The sequence below is a fragment of the Protopterus annectens genome, chromosome 14.part0 (genome assembly GCF_019279795.1).
Source record: "Protopterus annectens isolate FY-2018-M chromosome 14.part0, PAN1.0, whole genome shotgun sequence".
Classification (NCBI taxonomy): domain Eukaryota; kingdom Metazoa; phylum Chordata; order Ceratodontiformes; family Protopteridae; genus Protopterus; species Protopterus annectens.
The window spans coordinates 642,553,758-642,581,274 of NC_056748.1; the positions used below are offsets into that span (position 1 = coordinate 642,553,758).

At 43.2% G+C, this 27,517-nt stretch overlaps 1 protein-coding gene across 1 annotated transcript in view; it reads left to right on the forward strand.

The window, feature by feature from the left end:
- RTKN2 (rhotekin 2) overlaps positions 1-27,517 on the forward strand; it is a 746,431-nt gene that overhangs the window by 627,856 nt on the left and 91,058 nt on the right. The window contains exon 10 of the mRNA XM_044055605.1: positions 3,283-3,448. Within this exon, the coding sequence (XP_043911540.1) occupies positions 3,283-3,448 (166 nt within the window). The remainder of the gene's footprint in view (positions 1-3,282; positions 3,449-27,517) is intronic.

Genomic DNA, 27,517 nt, shown 5'->3' on the forward strand with positions numbered 1-27,517 from the left:
CAACAATAGAACATTTACTTGGTTAAAGGAAAAGTTTTACATCTTTGCTGCACCAGTAGTCGGACTGAAGGCACAGCTTGCCACTGCAGCTCTTGTTATAAAATATCTGGCTGAGCTTTCTGAGAAAGTCTTAGCTTTGTCTCCATTAAGGTGCACGTTCAGCCATTGCAGCATGCATCCCTAACAGGGAAAATCAAGGCACAAGTTCTTCAAGAAGCTTTTAAATGAAGAAAAACTCCATGATCTCTAAAGTGTACCATAAACCCTAGAAACAATAGCACAGTTTCTCATTGTCAATAGGTTTGAAGACTTTGAACAAAGTTGATAAGAAGGCATTGCTTTACCACACTAGGGTTTGAATGTTCTTGTTCCAGTCTTGATATGGTTGGGTTTCATGAACCCTAGTCTAACTTTTCCACTCATAATGAGGATACTGCTGAAAGTAAGAAAAGACAAAAATCCATTCATACAGCCTAACTGTGGCTGAGACCCTCTTCATGATGCATGTCTCAAACGCATATGGTATAGCCAATATCTCCCTTCAAACTGACAAGCTTCTCGGGGATCTTGGCATCTGTGTTTGTAATGCCTCACCCTTCATCCACCATGTACAATGTGCAGTCAGAAAATTCTTCTGTTTAGCATATCTAATTTCCAAGATTGTATCATCCAGGTCAGTCATATCATCCCTATTTCTCCAGATCCAGATTTGTTCGTATTTTGCAGTTAAACAATTTTTGAGGGATAGCCTCCAAATGAGGTTGTCCAGAATGTGAACTCTCCTCATTTGTTTGAATTTTTCAGTAAGAAACCTATTTAACCTCCCGTGAGAGAGTTAATTTTAAAGTATTAAAAATTCAGTAGTGGAAGACTGTTTTCAGTGACCAATACCTCTGCAAGGAGAATCTGACCTGCAAGCCTTGATGTAGAAAGGGCCATATATAGTCTTCTGTAGAGATTGAGTGGCTCTGAATGAATTTGTCCTTTATGTTAAAGGTGGTCTTAGAGATGGTATTTAAGCCCTTTAAGCTAGGCGTCATTTTTGTATTTTTGTTTCTCTCATTCACATTATCGTTAAGTCTTTGATCTCAGCTTCAGAATTTGCCATTTCCCATGTTAACTCACAAATTGCTCATGAATGCTTCCAAAAATGTATCCCATTTTAACCATGAGTACAGTAAATTAGTTCCTATGGCAAGTTTACAGTTGACTTTTCCAGACCATCACGCACATCACCTACATGTATTTCTTCAGTATGTTGTTGCAGAATTTTTATTAATAATTTGTGAACTGGTCCAAAGGAAATTTTCAGCTGTGACCCAGGTCAGATGAATGTAGAAAAAAATTGTTTTATAATGCAGTAAATGAACAGGGTAACACATTTAATATAGAAATATACTGTACAGCAAAATTTACTGCATAAACAAGGTAAGGCTCCAAACTTTGCATGCCAGACTGTCTGGTCATGTTATAACAGAGTGATAGAAGAAGTTGTACAAGCCAAACTACTTAGATATATTTGTGATCAGTTTCATTAAAGTATGACAAGGGTTTATTTTGGAACATAGAAACTTGGACAACTTAAAGTTTAGGAAGATCTGTTGGAAAGGAGTACTACAACACAAGGTGTATGAGATAGGGAAAAAAGTGATGGGAAAAAGTGATGGGAGAGATTTTAAGATCCATCTTTAAGCCATCTACAGGTAGTAGCTTATTCAAAATAGTCCTACAAGGAGGATATAACTGCTGAGGAGGAATGAGGGACCTAATATTAGAAGGAATAGTTCCAGACGCTGGGAACTATTTTAATGAAGGCTTGCTCAGAATCTGAGAAGCAGAACAGGGGTCTTTAAGGGATGATTTCCTTTGTTTTAAGATCAGTAATTCATAACTTGTTAACCAGAGAAGAACAGAAATTTATAGTTTTAAATGTGTTAACTTGCAAGTGGCTGTCCTTCAACCAAGTGAAGGTTTTGTGAAAGCCTGCTGCTAGTGCTTCCTACACTTTTGCTGAGTGCTTGCTGCCTTGTAGTAGGAATAGGTCATCTGCACAGAAAATGTTTTGACTGCAGTAGGTATTTGGGGGTACAACTAATAAATAAGGGAGCAAGAATAGCCCCAAGCATTGAGCTTGGGGGGGGGTGTCCAAAAGAAAGGTTACTAAGTTTAATGATTGCAGTACCAAAATGCAATACTTTAAATTATCAAAACTCTTACTGTCAGTGAGAGCTGTGCAGGTATTAGAACGTATCATTGAGGCACAGCATTTTTGAAGTTATGGACTTGCTAGGGCAGCTATGCAACATAGTAAAATCCAAAGGCAATGTTTGTGATTCCAGTTTTCCTTTACCTGAGGAAGTTATGAAACAGATTGCTAAATCCTTCTAGACAAAGCTGAAAATGACCTTAACAGAAAAAAAATGACTTGGAATTGTAGTATTGCATAAGATTGTTTAGTGTTACATTGTGTTGCTTACTATGACACCTCATGCCTCCTGTTTGTTCTCTAACAGGAACACTACGCTACAATATCAATAAAATCCAGGCAGTTCCGCTCCATAATTGTTGAAAGAGTAATAGTAATGGAACTCCCACATTTGAAATTTTTATTATGTTTCCATATAATTTATAGTAAAATTTTATATTATGCAGTTTTTTTCTTATCTTTGTATTCTACACTGTAACACATTCCCCCTGTAAAACATTGCTTCTTCCTTACAGTATAAAACAAACATTCAGATTGTTTTTTATATACATATATACACACACACACACACACACACACACACACACACACACACACACACACACACACACTGCTGTTCATTATTTACTGATTTCAACATTTTCTTCTTTCTGGCAGTTGGTCTTCCTACCTGGCCATTGTTGCTTAGAAATTATAAATAAACAAAATTTTATGGACCAAAATGTTCCTACTAACCAGCATATCCTGTTGTGTGCAGTTTCAGAAGTACCTTTTATGTGCATTACTCATTTCATGCTTTTGTATGTTTAATATAGGTGTGAAGCCTTAAAAATTATCATACATGGCCAAGAATTAGAAACCATCTCTAAGTGCTTTGGTGTCACAGGTTTATAGATTCAACTTATATTGCCCAACTGAAGTTGTCTTAAAGATCTACATACAGTAATAATAATAGGCTGATGCTATTTCTGTTAGCAGGGGATACATTTAAAGACTAGGATAGTTCAAATGTATTACTGCTGTAAAAGTTTGTGCAGAATTTATCAGTGCAATAATAAATATTTTTCTCTGCATAGGATACCAGGATTCGAACTGCCAGCAAAGATTTAAATAAGCGAGCAAACAGCCTTTCAATTGTCAATCCATTGGCAGACAAGGCTATAACCCATGTTTTTGCAGCTGCAGGCAAAGATGAGCTTCAGAAATGGATGGAAGCATTCTGGCAACATTTCTATGACTTCAGTAAGTAAACAGCATTTAAAGTCTATAGTTACCAATGCAGACACTTAGCATTTCAGTGGTGGTTAGGGAGGGCGTAAAAAATTTTGCAAACTAGGAGCTGTGCAAGTCTTATTGTATTAGCATCTTGGGGAAGTACACACTTATTGTTCATAGGTAGGTACTAGGCTATCGGCCCAAGGGCCTAAGTAAGCCTAGCCAACAAGGTTCCCTGGCTTACGCCACCCAAGAAAGTTAATTTCCTGTGCCCCTGTCGAGCAAAGCCACAGACATTATCCCCTGAGTGTATTTCCTATTTCCCATCCACTCATCAAGATTTTTCTTGAAGAGTGCTAATGAACTTTGCTTGACATAGATGGGTAGCTTGTTCCAGAGTATAGGAAGTCTCTGGAACAGGAATCTATCCCTCCAGCAAGTCCTGCTTATTGTGGTGACAAGATTTAGGTCCCTATTGCATGTAGCTCGAAGGGATTGGGATTTCTTTAGGTGCAGCATGTCCAACAGCTCTGGGATTAACATAGCTTTATATGTTAGGCAGAGATCTCCTCGGAGTAGGCAATATGCTACAGAGTAAAGCTGGAGTTTTTTTTGAGACGGTCAGTGTAGAGCATCTGTTTGAGGCCAGTAAGCCTCTTTGTGAGGTACTTCTGTGGCCTTTCCAGCTGCTGCAGATGTCTTGTGAGGTACATTCCAAAAGGGGCATTGTACTCTATAATGGGTCTAATGAGTGCTGAGTAGAGGGGAATAATGACCTCTTTTTTTCCTGGATGAGAGCCCTTTTGTGGTGAAGTGCACCACATAGAAGGATTTCCTGACTACTGTGGCAATGTGATTTATCAAAGGAGAGACTACTGTCCACCTGGGGTCCCAAGGTCTCTTAGCACACATTCGGCATTAAGTAGACTGTCGTTTATGTGGTAGTTCATGAGTACAGAGTTTTTACCAAAGGGGATGACAATGCACTTTTTGGCATTGAGCTTGAGGCCATGCCTCTGACACCAGGCATCTGTCTCAGTGAGGCCCTCCTGTAGGATGTCCACATAATTTGGGGACTCGACTATGGCTCCTAGTTTGCAGTCATCAGTGAACTTCATTAGCTAGAGGCCTTCTGTGTTAGCCTGTACTTCAGAGAAGTAGATATCAAACAGGAGAAGTCCCAGGACTGAACCCTGTGGTACTCTACTTGTCACTGGTTTGAAGTCAGATTTGGAGTCTGCAACTTTTACAGTGTGGGTTCTGTCAGTGTGCCAGTTGGCAACCCATCTTGTGACGTAGGGATTTATAACTAGTTTAGTGAGTTTAGCTATAATTCCAGAATGGGGGATGGTGTCGAAAGCCTTGGCGAGGTCAAGATGGGCTGTGTGAACCACCTTACCCTCATCTGTGGCTTTGGTGACTGCCTCAAAGAAGTCGATCAGGTTCAGAAGGCATGATCTGCCTTTCATAAACCCAAACTGGGTGGTGTCCAGAGTTTGGAGGATACCAATATCTTTGTTTATGATTTCCATGATGATACGTTCCATGGCCTTGCAGACCAGGCTCGTCAGGCTAATATGATGATAGTTCCCAGGATCAGTGGAGGCTCCCCCTTTGTGGAGTGGGACAACTGTTGCTGTGCGCCATTTGGTGGGTACAAAGCCTGACGTGAGACTGATTGAACATGGTGCTTAGGTGGCAAGCCAGTTCATTCTGAAATTCGTGTAAAACGCCGCATGGGATGCTGTCCGGTCCCATGGATGCTGTAGCTTTTACCTACATAGATGTGATTACAAGGACTCTGCATTCTTCCTGTACAGATATGGGCCCTTTAGGGGGTGAGAAGGGGGTAAATTTAGCACTGAACCTATCTGCCAGGATCTTGGCAGTATCAATTGGTTCTGTAATTTTCGTGCCATTATGCTGTAACTCAGAGCGGATCCGGGAGTTGCCATTGCGATTCTTGACATAGCTTTAGAATGCTTTGTGGTTGTCCTTAGAATCATTGGCGATTTTCTTTTCGTAGCTAGTTTAGAGGATTGTATAAAGGATTTCAGCTTCTTACTGAGGCTGACCAGGGAGCTCCTGCACTCATGGGATTTTACTCTCTTTTGCAACAGTTTCTTCCTTCTGTTGTAGAGTTTGTTTATGGCAGGGAAACACCAGATTGGCTTCATTTTTTTTTTAGGCTAGCGTCTTGGTTCTGTTTGGGATAGCACGATCCATGCACTTATATAAGTGCTTATAGAGTGCATTTGTGTAGGATTCAGCAGTCGTAACTGTATTGCCCATCTGCATGGGTGTCATGAAGTTCACCACTTCTGTCTTAAGAAGCATGAAGTTGGCTTTGGAGAAATTTTTTACCATGGTTTCCTTAATGGGGGGTGGGGGGCAGGATGTGGATATCTAGGGTGATTAGCTTATGGTCGGATCTGACCGACGAGTAGTTGACTTCTGTTGTGGAACACCGGTCACTCATGTTGGTAATGACTAGGTCTAGGCTATTTTTGCCCCTGGTGGGGGTGTGGATAAGCTGATCCAGGGCATTGGAATTTATGAATTCCAGAAAGCGTTGAGCGAAGGAGTTGGTGCACGAGTAGTTTTCTCAGTTAATGGTGGGTAGTTGAAATCGCCCATTATTAGGGTGATGTTCATCGTGTTACCCTTCTGCAGTCATCACACTTGGGTTATCCTGTCGTCAGGCGGTCCTGCAGTCAGCCGGAATTCCAAAGTCTTGGTCCGGCGTCGGTTGCTGTCGCTTCTTTCCTGACGTCAGTGCGCCAGGGGTATATATAATGCATCCGATGCCATTTTCTCCAGTTTTTCTTGCCGCGCGGTGCCTGAAGCAGAAGCAGTTCGCAAGTGCCGGTCAGCTGACTCCTGAGATTTTCGAAGTCGAATTTCAGATCCGAAGTCTTCAATAAAGCTAAGTACCCCGTTGGGGAAACTTTTCTTGCCTCCGAACGATGTCAGAAAAAGTTAACAATTGTATTTCTTGTGGGAAGCAAATACCTCATAAGGATTTTCATTCTTACTGCATACCTTGCCTAGGCCCAGACCACGATGTCACTGGTTGTCGTTTTTGTGCTAGGTTTAATAAGCGTACTATAAAAAGACGCTTTGATTTCGCACGACACTACTTCGGTAGAAAATTTATCTACACTATGCTGTCGGAGCAACCAACTACCGGCGTGCACAAAAAAACACAAGGACAGGCAGCCTAGACCCAAGCCAGACTCCGAGGCCTCGGCTGGTCCGGTCACCGGTTCACCAGTCTTCAGTGAGGCTCCGACACAGCCCCTGACTACTGCAGATCTGGAACCCGAGTCCCCTTCGGAGCTTTTGGTGGAGAGTACTAGGCCGACGCAGCCATTTTGTTTACCCCCTACCGACGACACTGCTGATAAAGATGTCGGTGCTGCAGAAACACCTTCAGTTTCTGAAGGCGTCTTCAGACCGACGACGCTCACCATAAAAACGTATCCTAAGACTAAGACTCCTATTAAACCTAAAAAGACTGCACTTCAGTCTCCAGTTCAAGGCCCCATGCCTAAGAAACAGATGCTCAAAATGGATGAAGATTTGATCTCTTTAATCAGGGGTTCCCAACCCCCACCCGACAAAAGGCCTAGACAAGAGGAAGATTATGCCTCCTCTGAACAAGTGTCTATTTCCTCAGGCTCCTCTGAGGACCAAGATTACTCCTTCTCCCCTTATGAAGATTCTGATGCTGAGGATTCTATTCCCTCAGCTTCTACCCCTGAAGACTACTCCTTTGGAGAAACTTTACACACTATGAGGGAACATTTTCACTGGGAAGGTCAGGACTACTCTGACTCAAAGAAAAGGCTCAGAGTTTCTTTTACTCCCCCAGCACAGACCACTTGCCATCCCCCCAGTTTTAGACATTGTGGATGATGTTTACTTAGAATCCAGTTTGAACCCAGATTCTCTGCCTCCTGCTTCAGCCAAACCTGACAGATACTATAGAGTGCCTGATTCCCACAAATTCCTTTATAAAAGCCCTGTTGCTGATCCCACAAATTCCTTTATAAAAGCCCTGTTGCTGATCCAGAGACTATCTCCCAGGGTCCCAAAGGGGCTAAGGCTTCTATGGCAAAAAAATCCTGTACCCTCTGAAAGGGACTCCAGAGCACTAGACAGGTGGGGGAAACAAGGTTTACACCTCAGCCACTCTAGCTATGAGGGCACTAAATTGCCAATTTCACATGCTAAAGTTTCAGCAATTTCTAATGTCTCATTTAAAACAAAAAATGAGCACACTCCCTCAACAGTCTGAATTGAAAGAAATGCAGGATCTGTTACATGCAACTGAACAGGTGGGCAAACATACTTTACAATGTGGTTTTGATTCTTTGGAGGCTTCCTGCAAAGCAGCTGTCACTGGATCTGTTATACGTAGGCATGCTTGGTTAAAGAACAAACTGCCTGATCATGTTAAAGCAAAGCTTCTGGATGCTCCATTACAGCAGGATGTTCTTTTTGGAGTTAAAGCAGAAGAAGTCTTAAAGAAAATGGAGGATAAGGCAAAATCTATGCAGACAGTCAAAGAATTTCTACAGGTACAGCCCCCTCGCTTCAGCAGAAATTGGCCAACAAAAAATTGGTTCTTTCCAGCTACTGACAGACCACAGAGGGGTAAATACAGACGTCCAAGAGGCAGAGGACAACCACAAGCCCAGTACAAACCACGACAATGGGGCACTGCAACACAGAAGGGAGGAGAAGACAGGTCCCAAACTACCAGAAGGCAAACTCAATGACTTGCACCTCATCTGGCCAAGCAACACTCTCTTGGCAGCCCCCTTGGGAGGAAAACTCGAACTTTTTTCAGACAACTGGCACATTGTCACAAAGGACAAATGGGTCCTAGACATAATTTCACGAGGATACAGATTGCATTTTCACACCTTGCCAATGAAAAGAGGAATGCCAAACCTGCCACAAAATCAACGGGCAGAGGCACAAAAACAAATTACAGCTCTCATGGACATGAGAGCCATTCAACTGGTACCTACTCCAGAGCAAGGCCAAGGATTTTACTCAAGACTCTTTCTAGTTCCCAGAAAGGACAATGCCTGGAGACCAATTCTGGACCTTTCAATTCTAAACACCTTCTTACAAGTACCCAAATTCAAGATGCTAACACTACAGCAGCTTCTTCCCATGTTGGGCAAGAAAGCATGGCTAGTAACGTTGGACCTCAAGGAGGCATACCTGCATGTCCCTGTCAGACAAAGTTGCAGAAGATACCTCCGTTTCATTGCAGGTTCAACCCATTACCAATTCTCTGCACTGCCCTTTGGCTTATCTACTGCACCCAGGGTCTTCACAAAATGCCTGGCACCAGTAATTGCATACTGCAGACAAAGAGGAATTCAAATATACCCATACCTGGATGACTGCCTCATCCAAGCAGAAAGCAAGGACACCCTCTTACAACATCTGGCTTTTGTAAAACATCTTGGTACACAGTAAACGAAAAGAAATCAAAACTAGTACCCTCACAAAACATGACATTCCTGGGTGCCAGCTTGAATACAACAGCCCAGAAGGATTATCTGACGCCAGACAAACAGCTACAACTGACTCAATATTTCAAAACAATGGCAACAAAGACCCAACTACCTGCAAGAAAAATTCTGCAGGCCTTGGGCTTCATGGCATCTTGCATACTACTAATACCATTTGCAAAGCTGCATATGAGGAAATTACAGTGGTACCTAAAAAGCGTATGGTCTCAACACAGCCACAGCTTGGACACAATGATATCTCTCATTCCCTGCCTACAACAGGAGTTTCTATGGTGGTCACAGGCATGTCACCTCAACAAGGGTCAGCCTTGCACCTTGCCCCTAGCCAGGCAAACTATGACAACAGATGCATCGGACTACGCCTGGGGGGCACACATGGCAGGACAGTGCGTTCAAGTCGTATGGACTGCAGATCAAAGGAATCTGCACATCAATCAAAAAGAGATGCTAGCTGTACAGAATGCTCTGACAGCCTTCAAGAATCTATTACATCCAGGACAACTTACAATAAGGACGGACAACACCACAGTAATGTGGTACATAAACAAGGGGGTACACACTCCTCCCTCTATGCAGGCAAGCAGTGACCTTGTGGAACACAACTCTGGTTTACCAAGTTCAGTTACAAGCTCAATTCCTGCCAGGAAAAAAGAACACATTGGCAGACTACCTCAGCAAAAACATCATGGATCCCCACGAGTGGAAAATGGATCCACAAGTATTTGCAATGATAACTCAGAAATGGGGCCTTCCAGACATAGACCTGTTTGCCAGTCCTCAAAACTATCAACTAACAAAATTTTGTACAAGGACACTTCACCATCAAGCTTGGAAAGTGGACGCACTCTCATTCATTTGGAAAAACCTGACCGTATATGCCTTCCCTCCATTGCCTCTCCTCACAAAGGTGCTTCTGAAAGTCAGAAAGGAGAGACCACGATTGATAATCATAGTCCCAGACTGGCCACGCCAGCACTGGTACCCACTATTAAGGAATATGGCCCAGGGCCCACCTTGGATTTTACCACAAATTGCCCATTTGCTCACACAGCAAAACAATCAGATTCTTCACAGCCAACTCAAAACCTTAAATTTGGCTGCATGGCAAATCACCTAAGCATCCAGCCAGCTCCTCTTTCCCAAGCAGTTATGGATGTTATTCTGGAAGCTAGGAGGCCCAGCACCAGGAAGGCCTATTCGGATAAATGGAAAAGATTTTGCGCCTGGAACCAAGCTAAAAGCCAAAACACACTTCAGCCTCACATGCCTCAGATTCTACAGTATTTAACTGAGATGTTGCACAAAGGACTTTCTTTTTCTTCCATTAAAATCCATGCATCAGCTATTTCAGCCCACTACAACACGGATCCACCCTTATGTTTGCATCCACTTCTAAGGCAGTTCCTCAGAGGGGCAAAAAACATTAGGCTCCCCAGGAGAGCACCTACACCAACATGGGACCTCAATTTTGTTCTGGAAAAACTTACGCTACCTCCCTTTGAACCAGCTTTCTATGCAGATCTACAGTTTCTATCATGGAAGACTGCCATGCTGCTACAATAACTTCAGCTAGAAGAGTCTCAGAGCTGCAGGCACTAATGGCAGTGGAACCTTTCCTCATTTTCCATCAAGACAGAGTTTCTCTACGAACTAATCCTTCCTTCATGCCTAAGGTGGTTTCCAGTGTGGCTTTAAATCAAACCATCCACTTACCCACCTTCTTCCCAAATCCACAGAACAAAGGAGAAAGACTCCTGCATTCCTTGGACATTCACAGGCAACTCCGTTACTACTTGGATAAAACTAAGGCTTTCAGAAAATCTGACCAGCTCTTTGTATCCTATGCTACAGCTTCACAAGGGAAGGCCATATCAAAACAGACCATTTCCAAATGGATAGGACATTGCATTCGTTTTTGCTATACCCATCATGGAAAACCAGTACCTGCTACCGTTAGGCCCCACACTACCAGAGCAACATCTACATCTACAGCCTTCCTCAGGGGGGTTCCTACCAAGGAGATTTTGGAAGCTGCAACTTGGAGTTCAGTACACACCTTTACCAAACACTATCACTTACCACTTTACTCTAAGACTAGAGCTGGCTTTGCCACTGCAGTTCTGCAGGGCCTTCTAGCCTCCTCTAACCCTCTATAACTCCTCCACCCAACCTTAGCTTAGGGATTCTACCCAAGTGTGATGACTGCAGCAGGGTAACACGATGAACATAGTACAGTTTTGTACCTTCCATAAATGTAGATGTTCGAGTGTACACCCTGCTGCAGTCCAGGTTACCCTCCCTCCATCCCCTCTGATCTAACTGGCTAAAACCTCTACAATACCTTCCTGATGTATTTGCTTATAGCTGGAGGGATTTTGTGTTTGTGCAAAAATTACTTAATTTGGTACTAATTACTGACCACCTTTTTGGGGGCACCTGACATCTGGGGCAAGAAAAACTGAAGAAAATGGCGTTGGATGCATTATATATACCCCTGGCGCACTGACGTCAGGGAAGAAGCGACAGCAACCGACGCCAGACCAAGACTTTGGAATTCTGGCCGACTGCGGGATCGCCTGACGACAGGATAACCCAAGTGTGATGACTGCAGCAGGGTATGCACTCGAGCATCTACATTTATGGTAGGTACAAAACTGTACTTTTGGTTGAACCCTAATATTTTCCATTATATCAAGAAAAGAGGAGTGGGAATCCTGGGGCATGGCGGGGGATCTGTAGCAAGCTACAGTTTGGACTGCAGTTTTGCCCAGAGTTAGTTGAACTTGGATAACCTTGGATGCGTTATGCTGCGCAACTAGCCTGGAGGTGTGGATATCCCTAATGAATACGGACACTTCTCCGCCTTTGGTGTTCTGGTCCAGGATAGATGGCCAAAAAGTGTGGTACGAGTTATAGCCTGGTAATGCACGGGTGCTCTCTACGGCCTTGAACCAGGTCTCAGTCACTGCACAGATATCTACGTTCTCCATTTTAAGGAGTGCCTCAAGTGAGTGCATTTTGAGATTTAGACTTCTAGCATTGAGCAGCATTACCCTCAGTTTTTGCTTGCCTGTTCCTGTTACGGTGCTGAATTTGTCATTTGAACCTTCCCTAAAGAAGGCACTATAGGGGCGGCAAGAGCCTTAGCCAGTATCCGGAATTCCAGGGCCGACAGGTGCAGGCCATCTCTGGCAAAGCATTGTGGTCTGTCGACCATGGCATCCCAGGCAGACAGATACTGGATCCTTTTAGAATGACACCAGAAGTTTAGCCAATTGTTGAAGTCAATCATTTTGTTCTTGTACTGCGGTATCATTCTGGGCGATGGCAGGATGCTAGTCAGGGCTAGGGTCATACCTACCTGGGCTATAAGATCGGAGAGTTCTTCCATGTCTCTTCATGTAGTCCAGGGAGGTAAGTCTCAGGTCGTTCACACCAGCATGGACAATGACAGAGTCATATTTGTACTTGTTGAGGAGTGACTTGAATGCATGGGTTTTGTGGCGGATCCTGGCAGCTGACTGTAACCTTCTTGTTTAGCCTGGTGAGTGGGACATCAGTGTGCCTGACTATAGAGTCACCTATGACTAGTGTGTTGGGTACGTTAGTTTGCCTTATGGGCTGTGGTTTATTGGAACACTGAGTCTGTGGGCTATGTGTCATTGTGGTTGTGTTGGGGGGTGGAGGTTGCTTGCGTTTCTGCTTTGGAGGTCTCTGTTGTTTGAGCAGATTATTATTTTGAGCCTCTGCAAATGTTTTTGTGTTTCTATGTGTGGATTTTGGTGGTGTAGGTTTAGTGGGACTATGTGATGAGTGTGGTGTGGTGCAAGTGTTTACCTTCTCCTCTTGACTGTCGAGTTCAGTCTTGGTTGGAGAGAGCTTTACCTCCAGTTTGGCTAGATAAGTGCATCTGTCACAGGTTGTGGTGTTGGGTGGTAGGAGGAGAGGGTTGTCTCTGTACATGAGGCAATTGCTACATTGCCTCAAGATGCCCAGATTCATCAGATAGGAGAGAACACTGGGAGCTGACCCTTGGACATGCCTGAATAAAAAACTGCTTTCCTCTAGACAAGTGAGAAAAGTGAGTATAAGAGCTGTTTTTCTCTAAGCAAGTGAAGAAAGTAAGTACAAAAACTATTTACTCTAGGTAAAGAGGAAGGTTGAGTGCTGAGTAATTTGTAGCTTATTTAGTGCTGACAACAAGTTGCTGAGCACGAATAAGCAAATTCACGTGTTAAAACTATGAAGCTGTACCTGGATCTTGTGGTAGGTAGGCTACCTAGTGCTTGCGTTTCTGCTTTGGAGGTCTGTGTTGCTTGCGCAGATTATTATTTTGAGCCTCTGCAAATGTTTGTGCGTTTCTATGTGTGGATTTTGGTGGTAGATAGGCTACCTAGTGCTTACCACTCCCACTGATAAGCTAGAAGGCTTCCCTCCCAACACAGAAAGGCTTTGGGGGCTCAGAAGCTTACAAGCAGTCCTGGTTACAGCAAATCTGTATTTGGACTAGACTGGTTACAGGAAAGGCAGGAAACAAGCTTAGAATTTTTTTTTTATCTTGGAAAGGGAGAAAAGAGAAACCGAAGATAATTCAAAATTAAAGACCTAAGTGGCTTGCCCTTCACAAATGTTCTCTCTATTAGGTAGAATGAGCTAGTGACACTAGGCTAGAATAGAGCTGGGATAGAGCTGAACAGATGGGACTGGTAGGAGTGTCTGAAGTCAAAATATGATTTCACTATACTCTGTTGAGTGAGCAAATGAGATAGACCCAGGAGTAGTGTTCAAACACAAATTTACAGGAAGGGCGAGCAATTCCAACGCCACCAAGATTAATACAACAACAAGAACAGGGAGGGCAGATGGGAAACTAACTACAGAGACAGAGAGAGACCACAGTATTCTATGAAACAATTAAATAAAAAATAACTACCGAGAGACACAGACCGCAATATTCCATGAAACAATTAAATACACAGAAAAATAAAATGCAGTACAATCTTTAACACTGCAAGATTGTACTTCACTCAGCTAGTAATGCAGTTGATTGTAGGTATGTAGCAGAAGCCAAACAACTCCGATATTGAGCAGTAATAAATTCAAAGTTATGTGACTGACACTTAGAAATACAGAGAAACCCTCTAGGCTAAGAGTTTAACACTGAATATCAATGAAGTGAAACACAATAGCCCCACTAACTGCAGAGACAGAGAAAGACCACAGTATTCTATGAAACAATTAAATAGAAAAAGAAATAACTAGAGAGAGACGCAGACCACAGTATTCAATTAAACAATTAATTAAATACACAGAAAAATAAATGTAGTACAATCTTTAACACTGCAAGTTTGTACTTTACTCAGTAATGCAATTTTTTGTAGGTATGTAGCAGAAGCCAAACAACTCCAATATTGAGCAGTAATAAGTATTTAAAGGCGACTGCTGTGGTGGTGCTGCGGTAGCGTTGTCGCCTCACAGTAAGACGTCTTCGATTCTCAGCTAGAGCGTCTTCTGTGTAAGACATGGGTGAATGGACGTACCTTCGTTGAAGGTTGTGCGTCAGGGCTGGCAACTCGGCACGTAAAAATCTACTGCCAATCATTAGTGGACCGGAGTTCCGCTGTGGTGACCCCTAACTGGGAAAAAGCCAAAAGACACAACAATAAGTATTTAAAGGAGTGGCACACCATTGTCAGATAATGCAAAAATTCCACGTTGCCATGTTCTTTGACATTCTCTAGAAAGAAGTACTCTGTAGCTGCTTTAACAGTGATGCTCATCTATCATAAATAGATCACCTTCGAAAATCCTCTTGACTTCAGTCACAATGTATTTCCATGGTAAAATGTAAACAAGTAGAAGCAGAAGGAGGCTGAAGTATTCTGTTGAGATAAACTATTTACATGTTTTCCTACAGTCAGTTGCTCTTAGTTAATTTCAGCTAATTAAAAGAAAATAATGAAGAATATGTCTGCCTGTTCAAAAGGCATTATAGAAGCAAAGAAAAAACAAACCAGTATTGCTTTTCCTTACCTGAAAAATGTGTGCAATGACTAAGTGCATTGGATGTAGTGTGGTTTAAAGGTTTGTGCATTGACACCCAAACAGATGAATCACTTTTTTGTATTAAATCCTTTATTCTCCACTTACAGACTTACGATTGAGAAAATCGGTTAACCAAATAGATACTTGACACACTGCCTTACTGTGGTATATGCATAGTAAAGCCCTGCTACCCTCTGTCTAGCAGTCTCTCAAAGCTAGTCAGTTGCCAGAGCATGATAATCCTTCACAGCCGCAAACAGCCCTCAGATTTGTAGTGCCATACATCCCTTTGGGTTATTTTATTCCTCCCGCTGTTTTTTCCATGAGTGCTTGCATTGTATAGCTGTGTGTGTGTGTGTGTGTGTGTGTGTGTCCTTTGTTTAAAAAAAAAAGTTCAGCTTTGCAGTACAGAATTACACTGTATATTATTAAACTGAATACTAGTTTTTCAAGGGTTTATAACTTTTTCTAAGTGTTTATGATTATTGGGTAATTCTTATGATTCTTGAGTAATCCTTGACAGACTTCCTGTATCAGTGCTGTTTCAGTGAAGTTCTCTCATTGGTTTGTGCTGCCATAATCGCAAGTAAATCGCATCTGTTATTTCCATTGATTTAAAGCATTATTTCGAATATTCTGACATGAAAACATACTATTTTCACAGTGTTTTAATTCACATTTTCATGTATGCATGTGAATGGTGTAATTTGACATTTTAAACATTTTTTTTTAAATCATGATTTTGGAACCATTTTGTTTCTGAAGCATTTCTGACAGGAATGTTATTTATGCTTAATTCCTTGTGCAACACTATTTTTTATGATTCTGTTATTTTTGAGCTAATTTTAGCCTTTGTTTCTTAGATGTCCTTTTTGACATGTACTGGGCAACATTTTGTTTACGGAAAATTACTTACAGGAATTTTTATTATGTTTTTCTTTAATTCCATGTCTAAGACTATTTTATACTGTTTTCATTATTTGTGCTTATAGCCTTCATTTCTTTATTTTAGGGTCCTTTTTGACATTTATTTGTGGTTGGTGCTGTATTATTATAATTGATTTTTTGCTTAGTGCAGTATTTAGAAATGTATCCCTGTTAAAATAAACTTTAGTTTACTATTTTAAGGGAAATGAGTTTTGTCCATTTGGATATTGAGCAGAATGTGCAGCCAGTATTTGGTATTGATCTGGTAGACATTTATCCCCTGACTTGATGGACACTGATATATTGCCCCACCACCACCATTGACTTCATATGCACCTAAAACATATATACTGATAAATGACAAAATATGCCTAAGCCTACAGCTTCCGACTCTGAGTAACCTTAGCCAGGGGTAGACTATATCAGACCATTTGCCTTCTATTATCTCCATGTCCCCTGGTGGAGGGGAAATGGTATCACAACTGTGCATCACATAAAGTTTGTTTATATCCTCCAGGGCTGTACCATTGCCTGCTTAAAGGTACGAGAGAACCAAATTATTTAGGTTCAGGGGAATTAAAGGATGTTCTTCGTGTTTCATTGTTGCAGTCATTGCATTTGGGTTATCTGCCTGCAGGTAGCCCTCAGCCGAATATCACAGTCTTGGGTCTTGCGTCGGATGCTGGCTCAGAACTGAGCAGAGGCAGGATAGTTAAAATTGTTTCATTTTCTCTAGGTTTCCTCCTGTAACCAAGATTATTTTCAATGGTTTGCCAAATAAAGATCGCAGAGGAACTAACCAAGATACCTCAGGTTAATAGGTTCATAGGTTCATACTAGGCTATCTGCCCAAGGGCATTTACAAGCCTAGCCCATAGTTTTGTGGCTTACGCCACCCCTTTAGTATGGGGAAATATACCCATTATTTTGTTGTGCCTCTGTCGAGCAGTGACACTGAGGTAATCCCTGGGGTATATCTGCGATCTCCCATCCATTGGTCAAGATTTCTCTTGAACAAGGCCAGCGAGGTGCTCTGCCTCACATATACCGATTTTGTTCCACAGCATAGGAAGTCTTTGGGTGATGAATCTATCCCTCCAGCACGCCCTATTAATAGCCGTGTCGAGGTTTAAGTCTCCGCCTTGTGGCTCTGATGGATCTAGATTTTCTGAGGTGAAGCATATTCATCAAATCTGGGTTTGACATGGCCTTGTATGTTAGGCAAAGGTCACCTCTGAGCAAGGTAAGCGACTGAATAGAGCTGGAGTTCTTTCAGTCGGGCAGCATAGGACAGATTTTTGAGACCCTTTATCCTTTTGGTGAGGAACTTTGTGGCCTCTCCAGCTGCTGCAAGTGTCGGGTCAGATACATTCGAATGGGGCATTGTACTCAATCATTGGTCTGATGAGTGATGAGTAGAGGGAGACAATGACCTCCCTTGATCTAGATGAGAATCCCTTCATGATAAGGTGGGCAATGTAGAAGGTCTTCCTAACTACTTTAGCTACATGGGTGTCGAATGACAGACTACTATCAACCTGGGTCCCCAGGTCCCTGATAACTTCTTCTGTGCTCAGTGGATTGCCACCTATTTGGTAGCTAGGGGTAACCTTGTTTTTCCCGAAGGGTATGACTATGCATTTTTTGGCATTTAACTTTAGGCCATGGCTCTGGCACCAGTTATCCATTTCTGTGAGACCCTTCTGAAGGATATCTGTGTCAGATGTGTTTTCTACTATGGCCAGTTTGCAGTCATCTGCAAACTTTGTCAGCCATAACCCTCCTGTGTTTGCTTGTACTTGTAGATGCCAAACAAGTGGGCCTAGGACTGAGCCCTGTGGGACACCACTTGTGACAGGCTTTGAGTCTGACATGGCGCCAGCAACTCTGACCCTGTGGGTTCTGTCACTCAGCCAGTTTGCAACCCATCTTGTGATGTATGGGTTAATATTTAAGCTGATGAGTTTTTCAATGATACCCGAGTGGGGTATTGTATCGAAGGCCTTCGCCAGATCGAGGTAGGCTGTATGGACTGCCTTTCCCTCATCAATGGCTTTGGTGACTGTTTCGAAAAAGTCAACCAAGTTTAAAAGGCATGATCTGCCTTTGACAAAGCCAAACTGGGTTGGATCCAAAGTCTGCAAATTCCCTATGTCTTTATTTATGAGGTCCATTATGATCCTCTCCATGGCTTTGCAGATAAGGCTTGTCAAGCTAATGGGCCGGTAATTTCCAGGGTCGGTGGAGGCACCGCCTTTGTGAAGTGGGACCACAGTTGGAGTGCGCCACTCCCTGGGTACGTATCCAGAGGTAAGGCTCTGATTAAACAGCTGTCCTAGCTGTGGGTTTAATTCCTCATTGAGTTCGTGGAGCACACAGCCGGGGACACCATCAGGTCCCATGGATGCTGTGTTTTTTGCTTTGGAGAGAGCAGTTCTCACTTGGGCGTTGGAGATGTTTGGGGGGCTGCAATCATTTGGTATAGATATCTCTCCTTTTGGGGGGGAGGGGGGGGGAGTTTGCACTGAACCTGTCAGCCAGTATGTTGGCAATGTCCATAGGATCAATAATCTTCACATCATTTTGAACTAGTTCTGAGCATATCTGGGAGTTTCCTCCCAGGTTTCTAACATAGCTAAAGAAGGCCTTATGATTGTCTTTTGAGTCTTTAGCTATTTTTCTCTCAAAATTTGCTTTGGATGATTTTATGAGAGCTCTTAGTTTTTTACTTATAGTGATCAAGGGTGTCTTACCTTTTAAGGATTTTGCTCTATCTTGTAGTAGCTTCCTCCTTTTGTTGTAGAGTTTGTTTATGGCTGGGGTCCACCAGACTGGACGCTTGCCTTTGGTACAGAGAGTCTTTGTTTTGCTTGGGATTGCCTTATCCATGCAGTCCTGTAGGTGCTGGTAGAAGGCATTTGTAAGTGATTCAGCGGCATGTGTACTGTTTTCCCGCTCGGGGCCTTAAAGGAGACCACACTAGTCTTTAGAAGTGTGAAGTCTGCTTTGAGAAGTTCTTTACTGTGGTCTTTTTATTTCAGGTGGGTGGGATGAGGACCTCCAGCGAGATTAGTTTGTGATCTGATCTCACCAGTGAGGGGTATACTTCGGTGTTGAACATTGTGCTCCCATGTTCGTGATGATGAGGTCAAGTATGTTATCTCCTCTTGTGGGGATGGTAACTAGTTGTTCCATGGCATTTGAGTTTATGAATTCCAGGAACTTTTGGGCTAGGGTGTTTGGGCTTGAGTAGTGTTCCCAGTCTATATTAGGGTAGTTGAAGTCACCTAGTATGATGGTGTTTGGTGATACATTTATCCCTCTAGTGTTTTCAGGAAGGCCATGTGAGGTTCCTGAGTTTGTGAGGGTGGCCTGTAACATGCTACAATTTGCAGAGCAGTCTTGCCTATGGTTAATTGCACCTGGATGGTCTCCGATGCACCGTGCGTTGCAACCAGTCTTGAGGTGTGGGAGTCCTTGATGAATATGGATACACCCCCTCCTTTCTTGGTATTGTCCGGATTTTGGGGCCGGAACGCATGATATGAGGTAAAACCTGATAGTGCTGGGGTGCTCTCAGGAGCCTTGAACCAGGTTTCTGTCACAGCACAGACATCGATGTTCTCCATACTGAGAAGGGCCTCGAGTGCGTGCATTTTGAGATTCAGACTTCTGGCATTGAGCAGCATTACCCTTAGTTTTTTCCTTTTTGTGTTCTAGGGTGGTAGGTTTAGAATTTGAGCCTTGCCTAAAAAGGCACTATGGGGTGGCAAGAGCCTTTGCCAATATCCGAATCCCAGGGTGACAGGTGCAAGCCGCCCTCATGGCAGCGTGGCTTGTCCAGCATGTCATCCCAGGCAGACAGACACTGGATCCCCTTTGAATGACACCAGTGTTTAAGCCAATTGTTAAAGCTGATCATCTTATCTCTGTATTGTGGCATCATTCTTGGTGAAGGTAGGATACTGCTCAAGGTCAGGGTCATACCTGCCTGGGCTACATAATCAGAGAGCTCCTCGATGTCTCTTTTCATGTAGTCCAAGGAGGTACGCCTCAGGTCGCTTACACCAGCGTGGACAATGACTGAGTCGATTTGTACCTGCTGTTGAGAGACCTGAGTGCTTGCGTTATGTGGCGGATTCTAGCGCCCGACAGGCAGCTTACTGTGACCTTCTCCTTACTCAGTCTGGTGAGCGGGACGCCAGTGTGTCTGACTATGGAGTCACCAATGACTAGTGTGTCTGGCATTTTGTTTGGCCTTAAGGGCTGTGACTGTTTGACACACTGACTGTGAGGTCTATGTGTTGCAGGTGATGTGTTCTGAGGTGGTGGTTGTTTGGGTGTCTGCTTTGGTGGCCTCTGCTGTTTTGGTAGATTTTTGATCAGAGCCTCCGAGTATGTCTTTGTGTGTTTATGTGTATGATTTGAGGTTGTGATGGTACTATGTGAGACTGGGTCTATAGTGTGTGTGGTAACCTTCTCCTCCCGACTGGTCTTGCCAGTCCTATGTTGAGAGAGCTCAGCCTCCAGTTTGGCTGTATAGTTGCATCTCTCGCATGTATTTGTGTTTTGTGGGAGGAGGAGAGGGTTGTTCAGTGTACATGAGGCAATTGTAACATTGCCTCAATATTCCCAGGTTCACCAGCTGAGCAGGAGAGGACACTAGCAACTGATCCCTCAACATGCTAGAAGGAATAGACAAAAAAAAACTTTAAAGAAGATTCCGGGGGACGTGGATGACCGAGAAATGGGGGTTTGCCTTTTTGGTGTACTATCTATGACAAGAGCACCGTATCAAGGTAATAAGTACTGTAGGAGCAAGTGCTAGGCTTAACAGATGGAGAATAGTCTACTTGGAGTCAAGTAGAGATGATCTTTTTAGTTATAGTATACGATGATTAGATCAGTAGTATAGTTCGAGGAAGGTAGCTTTAAGGGAAAATTTGAAGAGTGGAATTTAGGTAGCCCAAATAGTTTAAATCTGCTTAACCGGCGCTGCCCTAGTGTGCAACGGTAGCAGCTCCGCTATCAAGACTAAATCGAAGCAACGCTGCTTAGCTTTTATATCAGGGGCTGAAAGAAGCTAAGAACTGGCCCAAAACGACCAATAAACTACAAGTTGCTGGCTGAAACCTCACAAAACTGGACCAACAGGCAGCTCAATGCTTCCCACTCCCACTGGTAAGCAAGGGGACTTCCTCTGTTCCAAATTAGGTAAAGATTCAGTAACAGGAACTGCAAACAAAGCCCAGGGATCAGCAAGCTCTGAAACTGGACTATTCTAGCTTAGTAAGGCGGGAAAACAAGAGATATTTTTTTTTTTTTTTTTTTTTCAGAAAACAAGCAGAAACAGATACAGTAAACACTTATAAATGCTATAAATCGGCTATCACAGCCTACACAAACAATTTGCAACAGGTGTAGTCCTCAGCCAAGCCTTAAAAGACGGGTTTCTTTACCATAAAAGCATAAACCTCACTTTCCTCTTACGAGTGTACTGAGGTGCAGTGCCCGTCTTAAGTCACCCCTCTGGTGCCTATTTTCTCTAGTTATCTGTCAGCAAGACAGAATGGTAGTCAGTGGTTCATGACAAATGGGTGTTCAACTATGTTGACAGGAGGAGTTTCAGGCAGCAGTGTTAACTTCAATCACCTCCATTCTTGGTGACACCTGGCTTTGGTATTCCCTCCTTTTATCTAGCCAAATACTGGTCGCCAGTGTATTTTAACCAGTTTTTCATTCAGAAATATTGAAAAATCATGTTCTCCACATTTTTCCTTCTCCTTCAGACAGAGCTGTCTTGGGGACCAGTGCTGGTCCTTTCCTGTCTCTGAGTAGTTTTCTTTTCTGCAGTATCCACTTTGTTTGCCCTTTGGGCTTTCCACTTCACCATGAGTGTTTACCAAATGCCTTGTCCTGGTTGGGGCCCAAGTTTGGCACATTAATGAATACTGATCTTTCCTGGTTGCTTTAGACTCCTGAGTAATAATGACCTTTTTCTGAAGTCAAAATTCTTCAAGAGGAAAATAGTCTTGGCAGATAATCCATAATAATTCTTGGACAGAATGTGTCCTTGATGCTGTTAACACAGACCCATTTTTTCATGAGGAAAATTCTTTGGTGGGTCTGGAATTGTTAGACCCAGCACCTTTTTCCCTGGAATCCCAGTGGTTGCCTTTCCTTAGTTGAGTGTTTTGGTGGTAGACAAAACAGTTCATTTTTTTTTCTAAGACTTCCACCTCCCCTGCATGGTCAGTGCTAGCAATACTAATAAGTTTGTCTTGCTTCATTTGGGGAACGGTGTGGGAGCCCAAGGGCACTTGGGAGGATATCTAAATATGGAATTATTTGTGGTAGTTCACGCATTGAAAATCCTTCACCTTTGGACTCTGGGTCCTTATATGGTGGTTTTGGACTTCACCTCAGCCACATGGTACCTTGACATTCTTAGGAGTACAAGGTCTTATCCTCTGTGTATTCTGGTGCATATTGCCTGATTAGCTGGCTTCTTCATATTCTCAGACTCTTCAGGCATCTTCCTTCCTGTTAGAGCAATTCATTGTGGCAAACAGACTTTGCAGATCCTTGGCAAATCAATACAAGTGAAAACTTAGTCCAGATATGAGAAATGCCTCAAGCAGATCTATTCACTTCATTTCAAAACAAAAAGTTTTTGACATTTTTTCCAGATATCCTTACAGCCATGCTTTGAAGGATAGACACATTATCATTTCCCTTGATCGAAATATTCCTGTACGTGTTTGCTCCTTTTCACTTTATCTCAAAGTAGTTCTGAATTTTCAGTAAGAAATGCCAGAGTTCATTATATTTTCAGTAAGAAATGCCAGATTTCATTATGGTGAACTCCCTTTTGGCCCAGGCAGTCTTGGGTTCTCCCTTTTAAATGGTATTGACCAAGGGCAATTATCACAGACTTCCTCACAATCTGCATCTGCAGCCTCAGGGGCAACTGGTGCACTCTGATTAGGCTGATTAGGAGAGACTTCAGTTAACAGCCTTGGGTGATTCAATGTTGACTTTGTTTAGGCACTTGCCTTTTGCTTTTTGAGGATGAGAAGCAGGTGCTTAAGGAGGCCAGAAATCCTACTACTGAAAAAGCATATGCTTTGATAGTGGATGCCTAAATGTTAAGGGGATCCATTGCAGTTAATTTCCCTTGTTGTGTCTTTCGGCTTTTCCCGGTTAGGGGTCGCCACAGCGGAACTCCGGTCCACTAATGATTGGCAGTAGATTTTTACGTGCCGAGTTGCCGGCCCTGACGCACAACCTTCAACGAAGGTACGCCCATTCACGCATGTCTCCACACAGAAGACACTCTAGCTGAGAATCAAACAGGACAATGTCTACTGTGAGGCGACAACGCTACCGCAGCACCAATTTCCCTCTGGTCTTGAAATTTTGGTGTGAGCTTCTTCAGGAAGGCTTAGCATATGTATCCAGTGTGGTGTATTTAGTAGCCATCTCTGTATTATCTGCCTTTGTATCCCTCTTTTTCTTCTTTTATGGTAAAACAGTTTATGAAGGGAGTTTTGCATATGAGAACTCATCATGCCCAAATGTCTCCTTTGTGGAATCTCAATTATGTTTTTTAAAAAAAATGACTTTACTGCCATTTAAACCAGTAGCTCACAATGATATTAAGTTCTTGATTGAAAGGGCTGTGGGGCACTGAAAGGTCTCTAAGCAAAACACAGCATATTGGCTGTCCTCTGATATTGTTTTTTATTGCACCCACCATAGTAAGGCAAATCCAGGCAAGGTAAAGGCACATTCCACTAGGGCCTTTTGCTCTTCACTAATATTTTGGAAACATTTGGACTCGAAGTATTCTGGAGAAAGCAACTTGGTCCTTAGTCCTTATTTGTATGAAGCACTACAAACTGGATGCCTTTTCTAGATCTATTGCAGGCTTCGCTAGGAGCAATTCTCCAGGGACTCCTGGACCCTTATCCTTCCTCCACCCAGGTTGGGCAAGCTTTGGAATCTACTCCTATTCCAGAAAGATAGCTTGTTTGTTGAACATAGTAGAGTTTCGTAAGTTCTTTTTACCTGTACCAGTAGATGTTTGTAGAACACACTGCCTTACTGGCAATGCCCTCCTAACATCCCCATTTATTTGGATATATATTGTTTATTGTTGTTGGTTGCTGCTGTTTTTTGTTTAGCAGCTTTTTGTGTGTAGGTGGGTTGGCTTTGGTTTGGAACAGTAGGTATTCACAAATCTTATTTTTTTCCATCTGCTCTTCCATTTGGGCCCCATGGAAAAACTGAGGGCTTTGGTCTACGGCTGTGAAAGACTATCCTGCTCTGTCAGCATATTAGTCCTTCACAGCCACAGAAAAGCACAGGGAAGAGCCTGCTGCCGAGATTGACATAGGGAGGGTAGTAGGGCACTACTACTCATATGCCTATGCCAATAAAGCAGTATGTTCTACCGACATCTAAAGCAGTATGATGTTCATCGTGTTTCACTGTTGCAGTCATGACTGTAGGTTTCTCTCCTGCCGGCAGGCAGCCCTCGGTCGGCCAGAATCCCAAAGTCTGGGTCCGGCGTCGGCTGTTCAACCATGCTCCCTGACGTCAGAGCGCCAGGAGTACAAAGCTGACAGCCGACGCCATCTTCTCCAGTCTTTCTTGCCGTGCGGTGATAGCAGTTCGCAAGTGCCGGTCTGCTGACTCCTGACTATTTTTTCTGATAAACTTCAGTCCGAAGATGTTCTTCTCCACTCAAAGCTAAGTACCCTGTTGGGGAAACTTTTTTCTTGCTCCACTCCGATGTCAGAAAAAGTTAATAATTGTATTTCATGTAGGAAGCAAATACCTCATAAGGATTTTCATTCTTACTGTATTCCTTGCTTTTAGACCCTGACCACGACGTAGCTAGTTGTCGGTTTTGTGCTAGATTCAATCAACGTACAAGGTACGATTTTGCTTTTCATTACTTCGGTAGGCACTTTAACTACAAAATGTCGGATATGGTTCCGGCTACCGGAGTTCACAAACGTCGCAAGGATAAAGACAGGCCTCCGAGGTCCAAATCTGATGATAGCACACAAGCGGAGCCAGCTTCAGGTTCGGCCGTCATCAGTGAGGCACTTTTGCAGCCCCTGTCGTCAGCCATTTCAGAACCGATGGCCAAAACGGACTCTCATGAGGAGCCAAACAGGCCTTTAAATATTTCTATTGCAGGACCTTCGGACAATGCTCCTTCGGATGGGTCCGGAGCCGCTGTGCAGGTACCGGCTTCCGAAGGGGTTTTCAGGCCTACTCAGCTTCTAATAAAGGCAAAGACTCCTTCTAAATCAAAGACTGCAGCACAGGCCTCTTCTGAACCGGCTCCCAAGTCACAGAAACAGTTACTCAAGATGGCGGAGGATTTACTTACTATGATTAGGGGTTCACATCCCCCTCCAGATAAAAGGCCAAGGCAGGATGTTTATTATGATTCCTCTGATCAGGCTTCTGTTTCCTCAGTTTCTTCTTCTGACCAGGAATATTCTTTCCCTCCTTATGAGGATTCTGATGCTGAGGAATCCATTCCTTCAGCTTCTCCCCCTGAGGATTTCTCTTTTGGGGAAACTTTGCATGAAATGAGGGAGCATTTCCACCGGGAAGGACAGGAGTATTCGGAATCTAAGAAAAGACTGAGCAATTTTCTTCTTCTTCCCCAACATAGACCCCTGGCTATTCCTCCTGTTTTGGATATTGTGGATGATGCCTTTTCGGAGGCTAACTTAACCCCTGACTCTTTCCCTCTTGCTCCTGTTAAGCCTGATAGATATTACATGGTTCCTGATTCCCATAAGTTTTCATACAAGAACCCTTCTGCTGACCCTGAAACCATTTCTCAGGGTCCTAAGCGAGTTAAGGCCGCTTCTGCTAAAAATCCCATTCCTACTGAAAAAGATTCTCGATCCTTAGAAAGATGGGGCAAAAAAGTGTACACTTCTGCTACTTTGTCCATTAGGGCTTTAAACTGTCAGTTTCATATGCTGAAATACCAGCAATTTCTCTTGTCTGTTTTAAAACAAAAGCTTACTTCCATTTCTGCCTGTGCAGATAAGGAATTACATGACTTATTGCATGCCACTGAACAAGTTGGGAAGCATGGTTTACACTGTGTGGATTTGATGCCTTGGAGGCTTCTTGTAGGGCTGCTGCCTCCGGCACAGTCATTAGAAGGCATGCATGGCTAAAGGAACAAAATTTGCCTGAACAAGTAAAGGCTAAATTATTGGATGCTCCTGTTCAGCATAATGTTTTGTTTGGATCAAAAGCTGAAGAGGTGATTAAAAAGATGGAGGATAAGGCGAAATCCATGCAAACAGTTAAAGATTTCTTACAAGTACAGCCACCTAGATTTAGCAGGAATTGGCCTTCAAAAAATTGGTCCTTTCCCACTTCAGACAGGCCTCAGAGGGGTAGATATAGATGCTCCAGAGGAAGGCCTCAAACCCAAGCTTCTTATAGATCAAGACAGTGGACTGCTTCCACCCCTAGGGGAGGAGAGGACAGGTCACAAACTCAAAGGAAACAAACTCAATGACTCCCTCTGTTGGGCTACAGGAACTTCTTGCCTGGAAGCCCCTCTCGGAGGAAAACTCTCTCTTTTTTATCAAAATTGGACTCAAATAACCCAAGACAAGTGGGTTTTGGATGTGGTTTTAAGAGGTTACAAATTCCATTTTCATACCTTGCCAAGGCCAAGCGGATGGCCAGACCTTCCAAAACATCAATGGACGGAGGCCTTAAACCAGGTGGAAGCTCTTTGGCTATGAATGCCATAGAACTGGTTCCATTTTCAGAGATGGGAAAAGGTTTTTACTCAAGGCTCTTTCTAGTCCCCAGGAAGCAAAACTCATGGAGACCCATTCTGGATCTGTCGGTCTTGAACACCTTTCTAGAGATTCCAAAATTCAAGATGCTTACTCTACAGCAGCTACTTCCAATGCTGTCCAAAGATGCATGGATGGTAACTTTGGATTTAAAGGAGGCATATTTACACATTCCCATCAGGCAGGATCACAGAAAATACCTCAGGTTCAAGGCCGGATCGAGGCACTTTCAATTCTCTGCGCTGCCCTTTGGATTGTCTACTGCGCCCAGGGTCTTCACCAAATGCCTGGCTCCAGTAGTAGCTTACTGCAGACTCAAGGGAATTCAAATTTACCCTTATCTGGACGATCGTCTAATTCAGGCAGACAGCAAGGATGTCTTACTCCAGCATCTAGGATTTGTACAGAACCTCCTCAAGTTCCTGGGATTCTCTGTAAACATAAAAAAGTCAAATTTGACACCATCACAACAGATAACTTTTCTGGGTGCTCTTCTAAACACCACAACCCAGATGGCATTTCTGACATCCGAAAAACAATTACAGCTGGCTTCACCTTTCAAAACCTTGGCAACTTTAACTCAACTATCTGCAAGGAAATTCCTGCAGGCTTTGGGTTACATGGCCTCCTGCATCCTTCTCGTACCATATGCAAGACTACACATGAGGAAAATACAGTGGTACCTAAAAAGTGTATGGTCTCGGCATTGCCAC